This window comes from Arvicola amphibius, chromosome 7 (assembly GCF_903992535.2).
Source record: "Arvicola amphibius chromosome 7, mArvAmp1.2, whole genome shotgun sequence".
In the NCBI taxonomy this organism is placed as follows: Eukaryota; Metazoa; Chordata; class Mammalia; order Rodentia; family Cricetidae; genus Arvicola; species Arvicola amphibius.
The window spans coordinates 50,047,941-50,071,964 of NC_052053.1; the positions used below are offsets into that span (position 1 = coordinate 50,047,941).

The window sequence follows — 24,024 nt, forward strand, 5'->3', positions numbered from 1 at the left end:
GGAGCCTTGCACATGGTAGGACTCAGGAAGTGAGATGTGAGACCACACAGGCGGGACGGAGATGCTATAAGGTACATGTAGCCAGAAACACATCTCTGTCACCAAGAGTGCGTGAGACCAGCAGCTTAAGTCTCAGCTCTGGCCCTGGTACCTGTGGCCTCGAGATGATGTCACCACTCAGAACGCTTTGTCCTTTAAAGTGGAAAGAGGGTGGCTGTCCTCATACTCCCTGTGCCTAGACACAGCGGCCGCTCAGGCTAGCCCAGCAAACCCTACAGGAAAGCCACCCCAGCATCTTGTTTGCCTTATGCTTGTTTACATCCTGTTCCTGAGCTCATGGACGTGGGTGCGAGCATGCTCACCCCACAGTAGTTCCTGAACACAGGGACGTGTGTGAGAGTATGCTCACCCCACAGTAGTTCCTGAACACAGGGACGTGTGTGAGAGTATGCTCACCCCACAGTAGTTCCTGAACGCAGGGACGTATGTGCGAGTATGCTCACTCCACAGTAGTTTTGAAGACTGTAATTACAAAACAAAAGCAGGAATGATGGAAAGGCTTTTAAGTAGGTGATGGCCTCTCTATGTGACAAAACGACAGTTATTAAGAAATAATAAGAGGCTGGAGAGATGGCTCAGTGGTTAAGAGCTCTAACTGCTCTTCCAGAGGACCTGGGTTCAGTTCCCAGCACCCACATGGCCACTCATGACTGTCTGTAACTCCTGTTCCAGGGGATCTAGCACCCTCTTTTGGCCTCTGCAAGGACCAGGCACATATGTGGTGCACAGACATGCATGCAGGCAAAACATTCATACATATAAAAAAAGAAAAAAGAGGGGCTGGAGAGATGGCTCAGAGGTTAAGAGCACCACCTGCTCTTCCAACGATCCTGAGTTCAATTCCCAGCAATTACATGGTGGCTCACAACCATCTGAAATGGGGTCTGGTGCCCTCTTCTGGCCTGCAGACATACACACAGACATAATAAACAAACAAACAAATAAATAAATAAAAGAAAAGGGATGAGATTGATGGCCATGGAAACATGGTCAAATTTATTTTATTAAGTGAAAAAGATAAGTCATATTCTAAACTGTAATTATATTTTAAACGTATATTTATATGCAAATAGATACAATATACATGAATAGCATTTGCTTTTTACTTTCTGTTTATTAAAACAGAAATGTTGCAATAATTGGAAATGAAACAAGTATTCCTTCTAAGATTACCACCTATGTTAATGTATTAGTTTTCAAGTGATAGAATTATAACTGTTATCCGTAATAATAATTAAGCTTATTGTAGCAAAAAGTAACATTTTGCCAGGCAGTAATGGCACACTCCTTTAACCCTAGTACTCCAGAGGCCCAAGAAGGTGAGTCTCTCTGAGTTTGAGGCCAGCCTGGCCTACAGAGAGAATTCTAGGACAGCCAGGACGACACAGAGAAATCCTGTCTCAAAAAATCAAATCAAATGAACTTCTGATGGCAAAAGCAATATTTATTGGTGATATTTTACTGTCTTTTAAGTAGTTCATCATTTCAAGGATGTGTGCCCTGTCTCCTCAGCTAATCTGCAGGAAGAGATCAATGAAAGCATTGTCTGAATAACTGAAGGAATGCCAAGACTGTTGAGAAACTGGACTGTGTCCTGCAGTGGGTGCTGGTGAAGGTTTATGAATTGAGACATGGTACTTGCTTCTCAGCCGTCTGTGAAAATACCCAGTGCTCTCGCAGCAGACAGAGGAGTACTGGGTCCTGGTCACACGGGAAGACAGCATCGCCTGTGCTGAGTGAGGTCTTTACAGGGTTCTGATGGGTAGGATGGTTTGCTTGTGGCCACCCAGCTGATAGTGGCTAAGCCTAAGCCAGGGATTGAACCTAGGACAGTTGCTCTCCATGGCCTGTCTTAACCACTGACAGGCTAAACTGGACCCCGTGGCCTCCACAGAACTTACTAGCCACTCCAGCCAGAAGAAAACGCTGACACAGCCTTAGGCATTAATAGTCCTAGCTGTCTGGGCTCCTCAGCCCCTGATAAAGCCAGCCCAGGTCATGGCCCCACCCTGGAGGGTAAGGTGACTTTCCTGGCAGAGAATTGATCAAACATTTCCAGTCCCTGTGGACTGAAGAATCTGAGCCAAAAGGCTTCAGTGTCCCCATCCCGGGGACTGCTTAGGAGTCTGGGTCTTGCTTTTTTTCAGTTCTAGACTGGATGCCTTCACCTCTCTGAGCCTCAACTTCCGTATCTGTACAGTGGGGTCATCATGACTGCTTCTAGGTTGAATGATGTCAGTCAGTTGAAGTATACTTCCCAGTGTCCACACACTTGGGCACCCACCTTCAGGACATAGGGTCCTCCTGTGTAATGCTCATTATATAGGTACACTTTCATATTGTTCTAGTTCCCTGAGGCTGACTTTGGAAGTAGGGCCTCCCCACCTTGTTTCAAACCTAAGTATGTTTCTTTCAAAATTTCCTCCAAGACTCCTTGTTTGGGGATGGGTGGCCCTCAAACCCTGAGACAGGAAAGGAAGAAAACAGCAAAACAGCTGACAGATAGAAACACGATCCGGGTAGGCTTCCACACACCGCTAATCCCCTGTGCTTGGAGGCAGAGGCAGATGGATTTCTGTGAGTTCAAGACCAGCATGGTCTGTATAGGGAGACTCTGTCTCAGATGGAAAATAAAAGCAGGTTCTTGAGTACAGCTGAAAGGTGAACTGTTACCAACAGATGTTACTACTGTTTACCCAGAGATGTCAAAGTGTCTGTAATGGGAAAGACATCACCCACGGAGAGAGAACTCAGCAGGAACTCCAGCTGCCTCAGCTTCCCGGGCGGTTCCTGCTAGATGTTGTCAGTGCCCACTTTGATGATGTCATCTCTGTCTGTGTTTGTTCTCTTACTTGGAAGCCTCGCCCACAGGGTCACTCTTCTCTGTCCAGAACCCACTCTGTCAGGGACACCAACTGACTGCCCCAAAGGTGTTTTCCCACTCAATTTCTGCGGGATGCTTTAAGTATCCAACATGATGATGTTTTGTCATCTGTCTGCCTGCCTGTCATCCATCCTTCCATCCTTCCTTCCTTCCTTCCATCCATCCTTCCTTCCTTCCATCTATTCATCCTTTCTTCTATCCTTCCTTCCTTCTTTCCATCCATCCTTCCACCCATCTGCCCATCCTTCCATCCACCCATCTTTCCATCCATCCTTTCTTCCATCCACCCATCATCCATTCATCATCCGTCCATCCTTCCTTCCATCCATCCATCCACCCATCTTCCTATCTATTGCAGTCACTTTCCTGTTGCTGTGATAAAGCGCCATGACCAAGGTGACTTACACAAGAGTTTATTTCAGCTTATGGTTCCAGAGGATCAGGGTGGAGCAAAGGCAAGTTGGCAGCAGCAACAAGCTGAGGGCTCACATCTTGGACCACAAGCACAAAAAGAGAGTGAACTCAAAATGGCATGGGTCTTTAAACACATCCAATAAGGCCACTTAAGCCTCCTTAACTGTGTCTGATGCTTCAAGATCACCAAGTATTCAGATGTCTGAGACTATGAGGGACACTTCCTTCAAACCACTATCCCTCTTTCTCTGTTATTTGCTATTTATTCTTTTTCTTTGACTTGCTTTGTACTTAATAAACTCACTTATTCAAAACCAAACATATGTTATTGATCATTTGCCAGACCAGACAGAACAACTTGCCTGGAGTCTAAGCTGAGGGAGCTCACGTCTTGTTGCCACACCCGGGAGGACACCTGTGATGGCTCTCTCACCCCATGCTCAGTTTGAAATGAACATTCTAGAAGAGGAGGAATAGGTACCTAGTCTAGCCAAGCAGTATGTGACTGGATTTTGCAAGGAACCCCACTCTAAGGCTGGATACTTGCCTCACCCCAGCCAAGGATGGAACAGAGTCAGGCCATGATCTGGGTCCTTCTGAAGGAAGAGGAGACTTCGCTCCATGTAACATCTTCTATTTGAGTGCCTTCCACAATCCTACAGGTAGGCACGATGATGCCTGTCACAGGTAGAAGCAATAAGGCTCAGAGAAGTGGTTGAGCAGGCTGAGCGAGACCTTGCCACTGGTGTGAGATGGATCCCTGTGTTTCTGCCTCTAGAATCTGGGCTGGTCTGCTGAGACTAGAGCCAACAGGACCTGAGTTGGTTTGTTGTCCTTGAGAGTTTCTCCGGTAGTTCTGGGCCTTCATGCAAAGGCTCTGTTTTGAGCTGAACTTGGCAGAAGACAAACCATAATCCCAATGTGATGAGCCCCAAGTGGTTACTTCTCACTGTTTAGCCAACCACACTGAGTATCTCCCATCAGCAGCCTAGGGCCCGGCCACCTCAGAGGGCTGCGGGCATCAGAGTTTTTGCCGCTACCCGGGAGCTGCAGGAGGCCCCCCTCAAGCCCTATATGCTCATCAGGGCCTCTCTGGGGTACCCTCTGGGATGCACCCCCTTTTTCTCTCCTTTCCCATGTACCAGCAACTGATGCTTCATCCTTCCTACCCCTCAGCTTCTCACATGTGTGCTTCCTTCATCAGCCAGCCCCTCCAGGCCTGGATCCTGCAGGGCCTTCCTACAGTTGTGGTCATTTATGTCTCATCTGATTAATCTGTAGGGAACCTTGATCTTCCTGATCATTGGGGAAAGGCCAGCTTCACTCTGTAGTGTGCCCAGCCCTAGCACAGAGCCTGGATCTCAGTGGCTATGTATGGGTACCTAAACCCTTCATACAGTTCCAAGTACTAGAGGCAACCTCTAAGAGGCAGATCTTTTCCCATTTAATTATCCATCTCTCTAATGGAAAGCCAGACTCACAAACAGCAGTGTGACTGCACCGTGATTCTTTACAGCAAACTTAACCCCAGATTAAAAAAAAAAAAAAGGAGGAGGAGAGAAAGAAGGGAGGGAGGGAGAGAGAGGGGAAGGAAGGACGGAAGAAGGAAGAATAAGTACAAAGAGAATGAAGGAAGAAACAAGTAAAGAAGTAAGGAAAGTCACTCCACCCTCTACCATCTCACGCCCGAAGCACATCAACATCCCGCACTCCCTACGAACTCCCTCCACGCAATAAAGAAAAGAAAGAAAGAAAGAAAGAAAGAAAGAAAGAAAGAAAGAAAGAAAGAGAAGTTCTTACTACAAGGGTAGTTGTGAGATCAAGAACTCCCTCCAGCCCCTGGGACTAGGTTTCCACTACCCAGCCAAGGGAATAGGAGGGCCTGGCTACTAAGGGTCTGGACTGATCAAGATTATAACTGAAAAAATCAGGTTAATTTGGGTCCATCTCTGCCAGGGCCAGAGTCCAGAGGGGAGGCCGCTGCTGAAGCAAAAAAAAAAAAAAAAAAATGGACTACATTTCCCAGAGTCCTTCAGAGCCCAAGGACCAGCCATTGGCAGATTTAAATAGCCAGGCCCAAGGCAGCCAGGCCTCAGCTGTGGACTCATCCGCCTCTCGGGTGGCTCTATTGGCTCTGGCCCCGCAAGGGTGGGCTCCATTGGCTGCCCAGCTGGCACTGACGTCCCCTCGGAGCCGGGTGGCAGTCGGAGGTAAATAGCCATGTGCTATCCTCCTCTCTATATTTAACAGCTGCTACAGAGAAGGTGGCGGCTCTTGTCTTTTGGGAGAAGGCCCTTAGAACTGGGCTGGGACTGGCCTTCTCAGAGTGAGTGAGGTCACCATGCCAGCTTCCCAGAGCCGGGCCCGTGCCAGAGACCGCAACAATGTTCTCAACCGGGCTGAGTTCCTGTCCCTGAACCAGCCCCCCAAGGGGACCCAGGAGCCCAGAAGCTCAGGTAGGAAGGCCTCAGGGCCCTCGACACAGCCCCCACCCTCCAGCGACGGGGCCCGGGAGCGTCGCCAGTCGCAGCAGCTGCCGGAGGAGGACTGCATGCAGCTGAACCCCTCATTCAAGGGCATCGCCTTCAACTCCCTCCTGGCCATTGACATCTGCATGTCCAAGCGACTGGGGGTGTGTGCCGGCCGGGCTGCATCCTGGGCCAGTGCCCGCTCCATGGTCAAGCTCATTGGCATCACAGGCCATGGCATCCCTTGGATCGGGGGCACCATTCTCTGCCTGGTGAGAAGCAGCACCCTGGCAGGCCAGGAGGTGCTCATGAACCTGCTACTAGGTGAGTGTGCCTGCTGGCCACCTGTCACCTGGTCTTGCCAGGCCTTTGGGGAGGACGCAGCCCCACCCCTTCCAGGATCAGCAGGTTCCCTGAGAAACTAAGGAACTCATCTAATGAGGTTAGGCAGGAAGGGTGCCCCAGAAACAGACAAGCCTCTAGTGTGGTGAGGAAGGGCCCCCTGCAAACTGGGGGGCCTTGAGCATACAGAGTCTTGCATGCAACCCTGGGGGCCAGTTCCCTGCACCCTGCTGCTGCCCAGGCAGAGTACAAAGAAGCCGAAACTATGGGGTGAGATTGAGGGCTCTTCAGAGTGACCTAGAGGGATGTCACTGTCAAGTCGTTGTTCTGACCACTTACAGACAGTACTGAGCTGCCCCCCATTGTCCCCTCCTCCACGCTCAGTTCAGAGACCCTACAAATTGCCCAGGATTTTTCTAGAGTCTGAAGGTTCAAGGGACCCAGCTACTTATGCACGCTGACCCTCCTGGAGTACTAGCTTGGTCCTTCTCACGGATGTCTCTGGAGGAGGGAGTCTGATGGTCAGTTTCCTTTGCTAAAGTCTTGGCCTCTACCCTCCAGGTTGGCACGGCCATGTGCCAGTTGCCTTGTGGAAGCCATGTGGAAAGCAAACCATCCCTTCTACCTGGAGGTGATTCCCAGCCCCCGCCCAACTCATCCTCCTGACACCTCTGGGTCCCTAGGGTGCTCTGTGAGTCTTTGCTCCCACCCTGTGAGTCAGGTCCAGGAAAAGGTGGCTCCTCTAATTCTGGAAGGAGTTTCAGTGAAAACCCAGCTGCCCCAGAAATGGACAAGCCTCTAATGTGGTAGAGCAAGCCCCCCCACCAGGAATGGCTTTGAACATGCAGGAGCCAGCACACACCTCTGGGGCCACTGCCCCTACATGGAGTGTGGTCTCCAGCATCTTAGCCTAGTGGAAGAAAAACATGACAGATAACAAGGCGGGCAGCTGGGGCTCAACCGGTAGAGTGCTTACCTAGCATGCACAAAGCCGTGGGTCCCATGCTCAGGACACATCAAACCCGCCATGGTGGCATGTTCCCAAATCCTAGTACTCAGGACGAAGAGGCAAGAAGATCACATGTTCAAAGCCATTCTTGGCTACATAGTTTGAGGCCAACCTAAGCTACATGAGACTGTCTCAAAACACTGACAGCAATCTGGGCATGGTAGTGCATGCTTTTAATCCCAAAACTTGGGAGGCAGAGGCGGGCCAGCCTGGTCTACAAAGCAAGTTCCAGGCTAACCAAGAAAAAAAAATAGCCAGGTGGGTCTTGGCCCCCCACAGTTCAGAGCTCACCTGCCAGGAGGGACCCCAGTTACCTCCCCCATGCAGGGATAGCCATCCTCCACTGAGGAGTGGGCCTGTCACTTAGCCTTCTGATCCCCTGGGGTACTGTCACCCCTGGAGCCCAGGCCTTGGTCAGGCTGAACTCTATTTGCCTCCCCTCCCATTACTGTGGACACAGTCTTGATAAAGTTGCTTCTTACCGCTATGTCTCAGTTTCCCCATCCATGCCCTAGACAACCGGTCTGGGGTGGGGATTTGAAGGGAGCTGGGGAAGCACAATGCCTGGTGTCACCATTACTAGAACTGCAGAGCCTGGAGGCATCTGTCCAGCTCAGCCCTCACTCAGAGCACAGGGCATGTGGTCAGTGCCCAGGAAATCTCTGGGCTGAGGGCGAAGTCTCATGCCTACAGCCAGGACCCCGAGGGGCAGATTGGACATGGTAGAAAACAGGAACTCAAGAAGGTCCCACATGTTGATGGTCCTCCCAGCCCCCGGCCCTAGTCCAGAAGACCTAGCTGGAGCCGCTGAAGACTGTGGCCACAGGCAAGTGCCTACACCTCTTGGAGCCTCAGTTCCCTCGTCTGTCAAATGGGTTGTTAGGGTGTTTGAAGGCAGTATCAGCATAAGGGCTTCACATGTGCTAAGGCTAGGGGTACTTAGGTGAGCATGGCGATCCTCATGGTGGCATTGTCACCGTCACTAGGTCAGCCTCCCACAAGGTCCCTCTGTGGCCTGGATGCTAATGCAGTGACCCCCATCACCTTCACTGTCCCTCCCCTAAGCACCAGGCTGGCGCTCCCTACAGGGAGCCAGGTGATGGTCCCAGGCGGAAAGTGGCTTGTGCCTTCTTACCATGGTCCAAATTCTTTTAAAAAAAATGATTTATTTATTTACTTTTAGTTTTCAAGACAGGGTTTCTGTGTGCAGCCTTGACTGTCCTAGAACTTGCTCTGTAGACCCAGCTGGCCTCAAACTCACAGAGATCCACTTGCCTCTGCCTCTGCCTCTGGAGTGCTGGGGTTAAAGGTGTGCTCCATCACTACCAGCTGATTTTATTTATTTTTACTTTATGTGCAATGGTGATTTGCCTGCCTGTATGTCTGTATGAGTGGGCTAGAGAGATAGCTCTTCCAGGGGTCCTGAGTTCAATTCCCAGCAATAACATGGTGGCTCACAACCATCTGTAATGAGGTCTGGTGCCCTCTTGAGGAAGAGACCTGGTCAATCGTCCTCATCAGCTTAGACCATGAAACCCAATATGGACAAGTTCAACAGAACCGTCCATATGGGGCTGCCCATGCATGCTTCAGCATTGCCAGGGCATAATTTTCATTTTTCAATTTCATGTCTGTGTGAGGGAGTCAGATCCCCTGGAACTGGAGTTAGAGACAGTTGTGAGCTCCCATATGGGTGCTGGAAATTGAACCCAGGTCCTCAGGAAGAGCAGCCAATGTTCTTAACTGCTGAGCCATCTCTCCAACCAAGTCCTTTAGTGACTTTCCTATGAACATGGCATGGTGTGTGCGGGCTGTCTGAGCCAGTGTTCTATTGCTGTGAAGAGACACTATAACCACAGCAGCTCTTATAAAAAGAGATTTAAACTGGGCGGTGGTGGCGCACGCCTTTAATCCCAGCACTCGGGAGGCAGAGGCAGGTGGATCTCTGTGAGTTCGAGGCCAGCCTGGTCTACAAGAGCTAGTTCCAGGACAGGCTCCAAAGCCACAGAGAAACCCTGTCTCGGAAAATCAAAAAAAAAAAAAAAAGAGAGATTTAATGGGGGTTTGCTTATAGTTTCAGACATCTAGTCCATTGTCCTCGTGGTAGGACATAGCAGCACACAGGCAGGAATAGTAGTGAGAGTACTCCATTCAGACATTCAGGCAGCAGAGAGACCCTGGGCCTGACTGGGCTTTTTAAACCTCAAAGCCCACCCCCAGTGATACACTTTCCCAGCAAGGCCACAGCTCCTAACCCTTTCAAATAGTGCCACTCCCTGAGCATTCAAATCTGTGAACCTGTGGGAGCATGAGTCAGCCCTCTCCCCTTCCTCCTCATTCTTTAAGACAGGATCTCTCCCTAGCCTGAAGCTCACAAGTAGGCCAGACTGGCTGGCCAGTGAGCTCAGTGAGCCACCTGCCTCTGCCACCCCGGTGTAGAGATTTCAGAGCCTCTGAATTCATGGCCTCCTGTTGGCATGCCAAGAACATTACTGACTGAGCCATCTCCCCAACCCCAAACTGAAATTTAAAAATCTATTTATTGGTTTGTTTGTTTGTTTTTTTTTTTTGTTTTTTTTTTGTTTTTTTTTTTTTTTTTTTTGGTTTTTCGAGACAGGGTTTCTCTGTAGCTTTGGAGGCTGTCCTGGAACTAGCTCTTGTAGACCAGGCTGGTCTCAAACTCACAGAGATCCGCCTGCCTCTGCCTCCCGAGTGCTGGGATTAAAGGCGTGCGCCACCGCCGCCCGGCTGTTTGTTTGTTTTTTAAGACAAGTTTCTCTGTGTAGCCCTGGCTATCCTGAAACTCACTATGTAGGCCAGGCTGGCCTCAAACTCACAGAGATCCAGCTGCCTCTGCTTTCCAAGTGCTGGAATTAAAAGCATGCGCCACCAACACCCAGCCAACATTTAAAATTTTTATTGCATTTGTTTATTTAATCTGTGTGTGGGAGATATTTTAGTGTGTTGTGAATGTACAGTTCGGTGTCTTAACTACATCTTCAGTGTTGTGAAGTCACCACTGTTGTCCTGCCCACGGGATATTTTCATCTGCCCCTGATGAAGCTCCACCTCCACACACATACACACACAAAAAAAACAAAAAAACAAAAAAACAAAAACAAAAAAACCCACATCCCCCATCCCCCTCTCCGTTACACACAGCTCCTAATCCACCCAGCCCAGCCCTTGGCGGCAACCGGCCCTTTTCTGTCTGAATATAACCACAGAGACAGAGGCTTCCTATGCATGGATTTATCTGGCATTTGTCTTTCTGTGACCAACTTACTTCACTTAGCTTGAAACCCTCAGGGTTTGTCCTGAGTATGTAGCAGTGTGTGGAGCCCAGTTGTGTATGGTCAGAGGACAGCCTGTGGTAGCCTGTTCTTCCTTTCTGTCACAGGGTCCTGGGGATGGAACTTGGGTCATCAGGCTTTACCCACTGAACATCTCACCAGCCTGACTTCCTTTTCACGGCTGGATAATATTACACGGTGCAAATGGACCCCATTGCGTTTGTCCAGGGATAAGAGGATCCACTTCCTGGTGCCTACGAATGCTGTTGCTGTGACAGGGATGGGGTGCTGAGGGGGTGGGGTGTTTGTAGGGGTGCATCTCAAGTCCCCACTCCTGGCTCTTTTGGCTGCTCAGAAGTAGATTGTTGGGTCACCTAGTAACTCTATTTAATGGTTTGGAGAATTTCACGTTTTCCACAGTGAGTGTACGGATCACCTTCTCCTGGCTGTGCACAGCATTTCAGTCTCTCCACAACCTCACCAAAACTTATTATTATTATTATCATTACTATTATTACTATTATTATTATTATTATTTTACTTTTATTTTTTTAGGTTAGCATACAAATGAGTTTTTTTTGTTTTTTTTTTTTTTTTTTTTTTTTTTTTTTTTGGTTTTTCGAGACAGGGTTTCTCTGCAGCTTTTTTAGAGCCTGTCCTGGAACTAGCTCTTGTAGACCAGGCTGGCCTCGAACTCACAGAGATCCGCCTGCCTCTGCCTCCCGAGTGCTGGGATTAAAGGCGTGCGCCACCACCGCCCGGCCATACAAATGAGTTTTACCACAACTAATGCTTAGTTACTATTTGTTGGGTTGTTTTTATTCATTGGATTTGTTTGAAACTTTTGAGACGGGATCTTTTGTTTTATTTTGTTTTTCAAGACAGAGTTTCTCTGTGTAGCTTTGGAGTCTGTCCTGGAACTCGCTCCTCGGTTGGCCTCAAACTCACAGAGATCCACCTGCCTCTGCCTCTGCCTCCTGAGTGCTGGGATTAAAGGCACACACCACCACCGTCCTGAGAAACAGGATCTTATGTAGCCGAGGGTGGCCTCAAACTCACTATGTAGCTGAAGCTGGCCTTGAGTCCTTGAACCTTCTGATCCCAAGTGCTCGGATTACAGTTCTGGGCCTCCATGACCTACCCTTGTTTGTTTTTTGAGACAGGATCACTCTCTCTCTCTCTCTCTCTCTCTCTCTCTCTCTCTCTCTCTCTCTCTCTCTCTCTCTCTCTCTCTCTCTCTCTCTCTCTCTCTCACACACACACACACACACACACACACACACACACATGCGCATGCACAATAGCCCAGGCTAGCCTCAAGCTAATCATCCTGTCTCCCCTCCCAAATGCTGGGATTACAGGTATGAGTTCAGCTCAGGGAACTGGTGATGTGTATGCATGTTTTGTAGGTGTGCATGTACAGGTGTGTGCTGTGTGTAGAGGTCACAGGTCTCTCTGGTATCATCCTCAACTGCCTGGTAGCCTATTGTTTTGAATAAGGCCCTTGATTTGGCTAGTCTGGCAGGCCAGTGAGCTCCCAGGATCCACCTGTCTCCAGCAACAGTGTTAGTCTGAGGGTGAGCAGGTGCTTGCTGGGCAGATGTCCCGGGGAAGTACTTTGGGGCAAAGGCTATGGTGGCCTTGATGCCAGCTTCCAGTCCACAGAAGATAGGTCACAAAGAAAGTGGGCCTGTCCTTTAGTCCCTCCCAGTGGCACCACGCCTGTGGCCCTCTCCCTGCACCAACACACAGCAAGTGTCCCTGTTGTGTTTGACTGGCATGGCTCTGCTCTCACGGACCTGCAATCCTGTCTCATCCCCATGTCACTTTTGCCATGAATAGAGGACAAAGCCTCTTCAGTCTTGAGCTTCCCACTCTGTAGGGGATATGTCTGTCACCTCTCCTATCCTCTGTCCACCAGCTCTTGCTCTTGGGGACATGTGCCTTACCCCTGACTAAGGACATCTAGGCTGATCTCAAATCTTCAGTTTGATATACTTCTACCTCTACAGGGTATGATGCGACAGCCGGCCTCCTGGGGGTCTTCTGCCACCCAGTCCTGGTGAGGGTTCTGACAGGTGATAGAAAGGAATTCACTCTACAGGGCAGAGCGGGTCTGCCCAGTGCATTTGCACAACCACTCAGCTGAGACGGTACCCTGGTGACAGCCTTCATGGAGCCGGCTTCTGATACGGATTCCTCCGTTGAGAAAGCATAGGCTCTGTGACAGTCCATTGGGAAGAGTGCTTGGTTCAGGAGAGTAGGAGGCAGACCAGGACCCACCTGAGGGCGGCCTAGCATGGCACAGGGGTGACAGGGACTCCCAGGAAATAGAGATAGTAACTGCGTGTGTACAGACCTACACACATGCACACACTCCTCAAGACAAAGCAGGGAACTCTATGCCAGAGGCCAGGCCCACCCAGCCTTCCTTCCTTCTCCCAACCTGTCCGCTTCATAAATGCTCCCCAGGGAGACCATGTATTTTAGAATGTTGCTTTGATATTTTAAAAATAATTTTAGCAAATGTGGTTACATATATATGTGTATATATATACATATATGTCATCAAAATGTCATTTGAACCTTTCTAAGCACACAGTTCACTGGCATTAAACATTGCTGTGCGGCTACAGATGCCGCAGCACATATCCCCAGAAGTTCACCATCTTACAAAACTGGAAGTCTGCCCCATGAAAAATCCTAGCTCTCCACTGCACTCACCCGCAACCCCACACACCCTGTTCTGCTTTCCTGTCTGGGAACTCAAGCTCCAGGTCCCTCATGGCAGGAATTCTATGGTATGTCCTATCCTGTAAAAGTAACTAGGGGTGGGAGTAGGGTCTCATGGAGCCCAGGCTGGCCTTAGGCTCAGTACGGAGCCAGGGATGACCTTGACCTCCTGACCCCCTGCCGGGCACCACCACACCCGTCTTAAGCAGTGCAGCGGATTGAACCCAGGACTTCATGAGCGCTGGGCAACCATCTGCTAATCTACATCCCCAGTCAAGAATAACTTAAAGACCATGTCTACAGAATGCACATTCATGGCCAAGAAATGAGTGCAGAGAGACAGTTTAAAACCTTCCATCTCAAGCCGGGCGATGGTGGCGCACGCCTTTAATCCCAGCACTCGGGAGGCAGAGGCAGGTGGATCTCTGTGAGTTCGAGACCAGCCTGGTCTACAGAGCTAGTTCCAGGACAGGCTCCAAAGCCACAGAGAAACCCTGTCTCGAAAAACCAAAAATAAAAAAAAATAAAAAAAAAAAAAAAAAACCTCCCATCTCAGCCGGGCAGTGGTGGCACACGCCTTTAATCCCAGCACTCGGGAGGCAGAGGCAGGCGGATCTCTGAGTTCGAGGCCAGCCTGGTCTACAAGAGCTAGTTTCAGGACAGGCTCTAGAAACTACAGGGAAACCCTGTCTCGAAAAACCAAAAAAAAAAAAACTCCCATCTCCGGACATCCCACCCCTCCAGCCCTGCTCAGAGAAGCCCTGATACCAGGCAGGCCCGTACCTCGCAGGCCTCTCTGCATCCAGACACAGGCTTGCATCATTCCTTTGATGGCATAACTGTAAATCCTGTCTTGGTAGTTGGCCGTTTCCACTTAGCACAGCCGCCCCATCGCTCTCCCTGGGTAGCTATAAATACCCGGAGGCCTTGTCGTTTGCAGTGGCGCTGGGCATTCATTGTCTAGACTCAGCTGTGGTGTGTTGTCTCTGTCTGGCCTTGAAGGGCACCCGGTTGCTGCACAGCATTCAGGGTCCTGAGTTACACAGCAGTGGCCACCCTTAACCAGGAGCCAGATGCACACCGCTGATCACTTCTCAAGGAGGCAGCCCTAAAAAGCAGAAGTCTGGGACCCAGGTGGGTATGGCGGTCCTACACCAGCCGCCCATATAATACAGACCTATTGCCATTCACTTCCTGGAGGCTGTGGAGCCCTAGCTTCAGCTTCCCAGCACCAGGATGGAGTCAGAGGCAGGGGCCACCTCCAGGCTGGAAGCACCAGGGACTTTAACATGCAGACCTGTCCCTGTCATGTTAGGACATATCTCTGCTCCTTGCTGGCCAACAGCCACATCCCCCACTCTCTCCTTCTTGTCTTCTTCCTAGCATGCAGAGGGGTGAGCTGACTATGGTAGTCTTCAAGGGAATAACAGCCCAAACCTGAAAGGGGCCGCGTGAGATCCTCCCTCTACGTGTGGTCTACATAGCGATGGACCTGGCTCTGCTTTATCCAGGGTTTTCTGGTGCTCTAGTTTCCTGGCCACCACAGGCTCAGAGGGGTGCTGAGCTGGAGGAAGGAGGCAGGCAACTCATCACTCCCTAAAGCCGAGAGGGAGGCCTTCAGGACAGCCAGGCTCAGGAATGCTCAGACACCGGCCCCTGCTTCCCTGTGGGAAAGGTGAACGCTGCTGGCTCAGAGGGAGACACAGCACAGCTTCTCTCTGGTCCTTTGCTGGGGTCCTAGGTGCTGCTCATTACTGCTGCCTGAGGGGACTCTCAAAGAGGGCTTCATGTTTATCCCTATGGAATCAGCAAGGGCTGGGAACAGGGAGAGATTGGCTTGCAAAGTTCATGTAGTCTGTAAGTGGTAACTTTGAATCTGGTCTCTCATCCTGGATCCTAAGTGCCCAGCCACTGCCCTGCTGGATATCAGTAAGTGGAGGCCCAAGGAGTAAAGTGACTTTTCCCGCAACACAGCAGATCAAAAGCAGGCGGCTTTCATCCTGAGCCCCCTCCCGACTGGGAGGCACTTTACCCCACTCGAGATGAGCGAGGTGTAGGTTAGCAAATCCAAGACAGGCAGAGTTCTCAGAGCCGAGGATGGCAATGTTTGCTTCTATTTCTGGCTCCAGATTATGCGACAGTCCCAACCACACCCAGGGCTGGCCACACTGGAGGAAGGGAGGGAGAGTTGTCTTGTCCTGTGCATTGAGAGGACAGCCCACAGCCACTCTGTCCTTAGCCCTTGACACCCAGACAGCTGCAGCCTACCAAGGCGCTTGTACACGGGCCCCACCTCTCCGGTAACACTGCTCTGTGCAACCATTTGGTGACTGTCTGTCTGCCCCCTGGGCCCTTAGGAGCTCTGCAGCCTGACTGACTGCCCCAGGCCTGGCACACACCTGTTCATCTCAAGAGCCAACCAGACCCAAGAATTTGGGTGTGGAAGCCCAATAGCTGCTCCAACTTGTTTGCTGTGTCTTGTGAGGCAAGGTCTCGTTATGTAGCCCAGGTTGGACTACAATTCATTATCCTCCTGCCTCAGCCTACCAAGTGCTGAGACAACAGGCATGCATTACTATTACTTGGCCCATCATCCGCCCCCCCCCCTCTCTCTCTCTCTCTCTCTCTCTCTCTCTCTCTCTCTTTCTCTCTCTCTCTCACACACACACACGCTGGGGATGGAAGCCAGGTACCTGTGCAGGGTAAACCCATTCTCTGCCACTGTCCTTTCCCGTGGCCATGAAAGTACTGGCTGAGTCAGCCATTGAGACCGAATCCTGGCCAGGTATTCTCCAGTAATGGTCACCACTCACCCAACCCTCTGATGGGCCAGGCTTTTGAGGCTGGGCCAAATGACACCTAGATACTGGGACTTCCCTGCTTTGGCACTTCCTAAATCCCTTGCATGGAACCACCAGTCACCCTTGCAGGCACATACTGTCCCCTTCAGAGAGATACTATCTGTGATCTATACCTCACAGGTAGGGATAGCTAGGTGACACCCCGAGCCACGCAGTCACAGTGGCTCTACCACACTGCTGGTCTGTCTGCAGCTGTCACTAGAGAGGGACTTACATGTGCTGGGACCTCACTGGTATCTCATGAGGAGTAGAGGGGAGACTCCCTGAGACTCGACTCCTGACCTGGCCATGTGACTGGGCCTTCTGACACCAGCCCTGGCTCCAGAGCAGAAAGATGTAAGCTCCAGGTCTTCATTTTGGCCAGGAAGGGTTTATCTCTACCCCACACCTGCAGCCTAGGAGCCACTGTGACTAGGCAGTGTAACTGGGCATAGTGTCATCATCCGATGGCCCAAAGAGGTGGAGTAACCCAGCACAACCACACAGTGGCCAGTGATTCAGCTAACATTTGGAGATTTGCTGCTCTCTGTGGGGCCAGGTGACAGACCCATGGCAAGACAGGCTCAGCCTCACCTTCATGAGGCAAAGTTCTGAAGTGGCCACTACACAGATGTGGAAGAGAGCACACAGCCTATGTCTACTCTGTCCGTGAGACCAGGATGAGCCAAGAGGCCTAAAGGGGACAAAGGAGACAAAGTCAGTAGGTTGGGAAAGAGCAGAACATTCCAGAAAGGAGAAATAGATGAGAATATTCCATACCCCATGACTTTGTAGTCTTCTGTGAGGTGGGGTAATATGTGCAGCCTGGCCTCTGTGAAGTGCAGTTTAGGGGTGCCTCATGATGCTACACAGAAGAGCCAGGTGTGTGGTACATGCCTGTAATCCCAGCACCTGGCAGGCAAGCCAGGAGCTCTGTGAATTCAGGGCTAGCCTTGCCTCCTGGGGGCACAGTGCTGAGGCTGCACAAATGCCACCGTCTGTGTTCTGACAGTGCTGAGTACGTGTTCCTGGAGTCAGATTTCAACTTCACAACTCTGCCCTGGGGACTGGGAGAGCTCTGCTAACTTTGAGAGGAATTCTGTTCATAGCTCAGACCCCGCATCTCATCCCTGGAACCCTGCAGGTACCTGTAGCTGCTTGTGACACCCGTCACTAGTGGTGAGGTGGGGAGCAGATAAGAGTGAAATAACAAAATGTCAGAGGACGAAGAGGACAAAAAATTTTTAATAAGTAGAAAATCAGATGGGTAAATGCCTTTAATCCCAGCACTCGGGAGGCAGAAGCAGGCGGATCTCTGTGAGTTAGAGAACACCCTGATCTACAAAGTGAGTTCCAGGACAACCAGGGCTGTTACACAGAGAGACCCTGTCTTGAAAAACAAAAACAAAGCAAAAACTAAACAAACTAAAAAAACAAAAAACCAGGCCTTTAATCCCAGCACTCGGGAGGCAGAGGCAGGCGGATCTCTGTGAGTTCGAGACCAGCCTGGTCTACAAGAGCTAGTTCCAGGACAGGCTCCAAAGCCACAGAGAAACCCTGTCTGGAAAAAAAAAAAAAAAAGCAGAGCGTGAGGACAGACTGCAGAGATGGCTCAGCAGAGAAGAGCACCGGAGTTCAAATCCACAGCACCCACATAAAAAACTGGGCATGCCCATGTACACATGCCTATAGCCACAGCATGTCCGTGTACACATGCCCATAGCCCCAGCATGCCCACATACACATGCCTATAGCCCCAGCATGCCCATGTTCTCAGGCCTATATCCCCAGCATGCCCGTGCACACATGCCTATAGCCCCAACATGTCCGTGTACACATGCCCATAGCCCCAGCATGCCCACATACACATGCCTATAGCCCCAACGTGTCTGTGTACACATGCCCATAGCCCCAGCATGCTGTGCACACATGCCCATAGCCCTTAGCATGCCCGTGCACACATGCCTATAGCCCCAGCATGCCCGTGTACACATGCCTATAGCCCCAGCATGCCCGCATACACATGCCTGTAGCCCCAGCATGCTGTGCACACATGCCTATAGCCCCAGCATGCTGTGCACACATGCCTGTAGCCCCAGCATGCCGTGTACACATGCCTATAGCCCCAGCATGCTGTGCACACATGCCTATAGCCCCAGCATGCCATGTACACATGCCTATAGCCCCAGCTCTGTATAGGGCAGAGACAGGAAAACGTTAAGGCTTACTGATTGTCAGCCTGATTGCAGGTTCAGTGAGAGACTTTGCCTCAAAAACTAAGGTGGACAGCAACCGAAGAAAATATTCATTAACTGCTGGCCTCTGTACGCAAACATGTACACACACACACACACACACACACACACACACAAGGTGGGTAGGAAGGAAGAAAAAACACGTCAAATGTCCAGGTGGTGAGAAAAAGGAAGCAAGGAGAGGGAACTGGGGCTAGAGCTTCTACAAACGGCACCAGGGTGGCTCCTCTGCTGAAGGAAGTGGATACCCAGAGAAGGGAAGTCCAGGTAACAGTAATGGCCAGTGCAAAGGCCCTGGAGTGTGAATGTTCCCTGAGGTCACTGAGGCCGACAGAAATGATGGGAGGGGGAGGGATGGGGGTTGGAGCTTGGCCAGCCGGTGGTGCTGACACCCAGGCCCTGTGTCCTGTCCACAGCCCTGCTCTTGGACATCATGACGGTGGCTGGGGTGCAGAAGCTCATCAAGCGCCGTGGCCCATATGAGACGAGCCCTGGACTGCTGGACTACCTCACTATGGACATCTACGCCTTCCCTGCTGGCCATGCTAGCCGTGCTGCCATGGTCTCCAAGTTCTTCCTGAGTCACCTGGTACTGGCGGTGCCCCTGCGCGTGCTGCTGGTGCTCTGGGCCTTCTGCGTGGGCCTGTCGCGGGTGATGATCGGACGCCACCATATCACAGATGTCATCTCGGGCTTCATCATCGGCTACTTCCAGTTCCGCCTGGTAGAGCTCATGTGGCTGTCCTCCAACACCTGCCAGATGCTCATCTCTGCCTGGTGAACCTGCACCCACCACCCACCCAGGCTCTGGGCAGAGCTGGTCCCAGAGAGGTGGCTAGAAGTGTCTCACTGGGGATGGACTGACTCTACTTCCCCATCCTGGTTGGAGGCTGGCTTGTTAGTCCTGTGGACTTCCTGTCTCTGTCACTTGGACTCTGAGGCAAGCAGGATGACTTACATGGACTGTCATGCCCAGCCTCCAGTCTTTGTCTGAAGAACAAAATGGCCATAGAAGAGGCAGAGCTTGTCCCCTCGTCACGGTGACAGCAGTTGTACTGTGCTGCCAGTGAAGCAGCCTCAGCTCTGACCCAGCAGAGGTGCCAGTCCATCAGTGGTCACAGCTCAGGGCCTGAGGGCCCAGCCTGCAAGATCTTTCTTGGGGAAAGGCTCTTGTGGTCCAGTGCATTTTGGGAAGTACTGCAAACATAGATTCTTTGTAAAGGCACTGATGTGTCCTATAGAAAACCCAGCTGTTGAGGTGTTTGGCTCAGTGGTTCCTAAGCACATTTGACCATAGGAACCCTTTCTTCAGGAATAGCTATTGACCCGCCGGGAACCTCGTGAGTTTGAGAAGCTGCTGCCCAGGAGCCAGAAGGCCCGGCCATGAGCTGGTCTCAGAGCACACAGCTCTGAAGCCTGAGAAAAGCAGGTGCCTGTGCCAAGGCCTGCAGAAGGCTCTTGCACAGTCTCTGGGCACTGGCACAGCTTTGGCCCCCAGGGGCCGGGCCCTGTGTGACCTAGTAGGTCGTTTCCAAGTCAGCCACTTATGGACTGCGCATTTCAGGTGACAATACAGTGATATGCAAAGGGACATTGTCCTGTGTGCTTTTTGATGTGTGGGACACAGTGGCATTCCCTGGTGGGAATGGTGGGTTTTCTCAGCCCAGACAGTGCCTGGAACATTTTGTCAGGGGACAAAGAGGGCAAAGGCTCCCCCCAAACAGGAAGCCTGACCTGCTCCTGGACTCTTCTAGCTGCATAGAGTCTCCTGCAGGCCGCCTGGGGGCTTGGTCCACCAGGACTGCCCTTTTGCCTGAGACAGGGTTGGGAAGCTCCTTTAGTGGTCAGAAGTCTGACACCCCTGCCTCCAGGTGAAGTCCTCCCAGGGCTCCTCCTTCAGCCCCAAAGGCTAGAATCCTGTCCCCTGGAAATGGACTGGTGACCTACTAGCTACTGTGAGGGAAGGTGGGGTGTCAGTCAGAGCAGGGTGCCAGGGTGAGGATCCCAGAATCTACACACAGGAGGGAATGTGAAAGTGAGCCAGGATGGAGGGGAGGAACATAAGGCGGGAGACACAGGCCCGCTCTGTGCTGGGGTGAGCCGGAGGCTCCATATTCCTGGAGCTAGCAGCGCGCAGTGCAGCACGCAAACCCCTGAAGCATGGTGAGCAGTGCTCTCTTCGCAGATGAGCGCCAGAGTCCCCAGTGGGCAGCACAGGGGGGGGGGGTGAAGAGCTGCTTCTAAGCATGTGGAGGTGACTGCCTATCCCTGATGCCCCTTGGCATCAACCACATCTCTCTGTGCCTCTGCCATCTCCCATGATCCTCTTCTGGGGCCTGTATGTGTTTTTGTCACCCCAGTTCGCTCATCTTAGAACAAAACATGTTGTCTCAGCCCCTCCTCCAGTGTGACCTCACCTAAATTTTTTTGCTTTTGAGACAGCCCTGGCTGTCCTGTCAACACTAGACCAGGCTGGCCTTGAACTCAGAGATCTGCCTGCCTCTGCCTCCTATGTACTAGGTTCAAAGGTATATGCTACCACAAACCCTAAATATTTGTGTGTGTGTATGTGTGACCAGGTATCCCAGGCTGAGTTCAAGGTCTTTGACTTTGAAGTTCTGATAGTCTTCCTCGTCCTCCCAAATTCTCGGATTAAAGGCATGAGCCACCACACCCAATGTACTCAGTGCTGGGGATGGGACCAGGGTTTTATGCATGCTAGGCAAGTTCTCTCCTAACCGGGCCACATTCCAGCTCTCTAAACATACGTATTTAGGGGATGGGAGAGATGGTTTAGCAGTTAAGAGTACTGACTACTCTGTCAGAAGACCCGGGTTTGATTCCCAGTACCTCACATGGGATCTCACAACCATCTAGAATTCCATTTCCAGGAGATAAAACACCCTCTTCTGTCCTCTGCAGGCACAAGGGACACACATGGTACAGAGACATAAATGCACGCAAGACACTCATACACATAATAAAATAAAAATAAAACATACATGTTAACCATACACACACACATGTACAACTTATTCAAGAAAGGGTTATAACCATAGGTGCAAGAGTAGGGACTTTAAAGCATCATTGGGGGAGGGGTGGTAAACCTATTATTCCCAGGATCCTTCAAGAGAGGGAAGGAGCTTCCTTTGTCCACCCCACATGGCGCTGGTGAGGATACAGTCCACTGCCATCTAGGAAACAGCTAGCGCAGAGGGACTGGAAGTGGGCACAGTGTCTGCCAGCTTGTCCTCCAGTAGGACACCATCTTCCATGTGGTGGCAGTATGCCTATGGCTTAAGGCCCCACCTGCCCTCCCAAGGTCCCCACCTGCCCATCTAAGGGTCCCTTTTCCATGCAAAGCCTCCATATCTCCAGCAGCACTGGGAGACAGAAGGTCTCTGACCTGCTCATCATGAAGAGGCAGGTACCAGCAGTACCATCATGGTGAAAAACCCTTATTCAACCTTGAATCCTGGCTGCTTTCGGCATCTTTAAAATACCTTCTGCACATTCTCACGGGTGCTGGAAGTGCCTGGCAGGGTGCTGAGCAGAAGGGTTGAGGGCGGCTTCCTCTCTCCTCACTCCCCCCTCCAGGACCACCGTCCACAGCAAAGCCCAAGGCAGGAATGGGCAGGGGATGGGCTTCCGCCTACCTACAGAGGGACCACATCTCCTGGAAGGACATGGCCCTGGAAAGCCACCTCTGAAGGGTCGTGGAGGTATGTCAGAGTTTTTAAAAGAGTGAAGACTTGCGTCAGGAGCACAAATGGGAGCCAAAGTGCCTGATGGGAATGAAGACGTCTGCAGAGGCGGATGAGAATGTTGCCAGCCACTGCCTGGAGCGACGTCCTGTGTGGTAGCAACAGCAGCTGGTGCTAACATCCCCACCTGAGCCCTGGTGTCATCATCTGTTGGAGAGTGATGACATTTGTCCCTTTGGGCTGCTGAGTAGTTCAGGAGTGCCCTCTACATGGGAGGTTGGCACAGTCTGGCTACAAAGACCACCACAGAGGCTAACCTGGCTGTTTCTAAACTTGGTCTCTTCTGCACTCTGGTCCCTGTGGAGGTGGCTGACCCAGTGGCTCCTGACCACAGAGGGCCAGGCTGTGGAGGAAATGACACCCTGGCACACAGGACAGAGTCTCAGGGGGACAGAGAAGAGGCTGTCGTTCCTTCTGGAACCACTCATTTACTGTGCTCCTGGGGAGAATCTGGGTGAGGTAGGCAAGGGGCAGGGGGTTGATGGCAGCTGCAGGCCCCTCTCTCAGGGACAGAGACAGCAAATGCGTGCACTCAGAATGGAGGAGTGTCCTGCCTTCTGATTTTGCGGAGTTAGGCACTGAACCAAGGCTTCCCACAGGCTAGACACACTCTCTACCACTGCGGCACATCCATTTCTACTTATTTAAGACAAGGTCTTGCAGAGTTGCCCAGGGTGGCCTAGAAATCTCCCTGTAGCCCAGGTTGGCCTTGTCCTTGCAATCCTGCTGCCTCGGTCTCCCAAGTGTTGCTGGAATGGCTGACACGTATCACTACATCTGGCTTTAGTAGTGGAAATCCCACTGCATCACAGTGTCCCCTGAGATCATCCCTGACCTGACCTCCTGGGTCCCATCCTGGCTGGACTCTGGGTATGCTGGCAACAAGGTTGAGCAGTCTCTTCACAGCTCCCAGAAGGCTCCATAAACATGGCAAATCCTCTCCCTTTTTTCATTCCCGCTCATGACCCTCCACCATGGTCCCGTGGACCCAGCAGTGACTCCACACAAAAGCTGTTCTCCCAGAGCTGGGGTTGGCCCTGAGTTTGCTATGGTCTCCTGCATCCCACTATCTTCTCTCCCATCCAAGCCAGCATCACCTGTCTGATACCCCTGCTGCCAGGCTGCAATGACTACATCACAAAACATAAAACAGGAGCCCGGAGTCCACCACCACGAAAGATGAGATAAGCACGTGACTTTCACATGCCATTCAGCTCCTGAGCAGAACTGTGAAGGTCTGATGAACCCTGACGACAAACAGGAAATAGGACTGGGCTGCAGCTCAGTGGGTAGAGGGCTTGCCTAGCACACACACAGCCTGGGTTCAATCCCAAGCACTGCTGAAAGTCACCAGCCCTAGCACTGGGGAGATGGAGGTTGAAAAGTCACAAGTGCAAGGGCATCCTGGAACACTCAGGCTATAACACACCCTAAGAACATTGATCCCTCTGGGCTTCACCAGGTCACCATTAAGACCTAGACAGAGCAGCTTGAGCCCAATCCCAAAAGTAGCAACAATCCCAGCATGGGGAAACGTGGCCTTGCTGTGCCCGGACTCTCCAGGCAGATGTCGGGCCTTTGTGCTATAATTCCAGGACATGGTGCTGTCCTCTCAGAATAACAACTCCCAGTGCCCACCACATCTTAATCCCAGAACCCATAATTACATTATGTGATATGGAACTATAGAAGGAGATTTTGTGTTCCCCACAATTTCATGTGTTAGAATCCCAGCCCCAGTGGGACAACATCAGTAGGACACGTCAGGAAAGTCATGATGTCATGAGGGCAGAACCCATATAAACAGACCCCTGGGCGATGCCCCCTTTCACCGAGTGCAGAAGCAGGAAGGCCGACATCTACAACCCTGCCCAGATCCTCCCTCATCAGCACCTGGCCACCGAACTCAGCTTCCAAATGTAGGAGGACCTTTCCGCTGTTTCTGAGCTCCTCTGCCTGGGG

The 24,024-nt window shown here is 51.4% G+C and overlaps 1 protein-coding gene across 1 annotated transcript; it reads left to right on the forward strand.

The window, feature by feature from the left end:
- The first annotated feature begins 5,442 nt into the window (after nucleotides 1-5,442).
- Nucleotides 5,443-19,889, forward strand: Plpp7 (phospholipid phosphatase 7 (inactive)). The gene is made up of 2 exons (XM_038337081.1): nucleotides 5,443-6,150; nucleotides 18,715-19,889. Exons 1-2 carry the CDS (start codon nucleotides 5,700-5,702, stop codon nucleotides 19,077-19,079), a joined length of 816 nt encoding a protein of 271 aa, XP_038193009.1. The 5' UTR covers nucleotides 5,443-5,699; the 3' UTR covers nucleotides 19,080-19,889.
- The last annotated feature ends 4,135 nt before the right edge of the window (nucleotides 19,890-24,024 follow it).

Coding starts and splice junctions, on each gene's coding strand:
- Plpp7 (XM_038337081.1), top strand. CDS start 5,700: ATGCCAGCTTCCCAGAGCCGGGCCCGTGCCAGAGACCGCAACAATGTT. Junction 6,151..18,714: donor GCTCATGAACCTGCTACTAG/GTGAGTGTGCCT, acceptor TCCTGTCCACAG/CCCTGCTCTTGGACATCATG.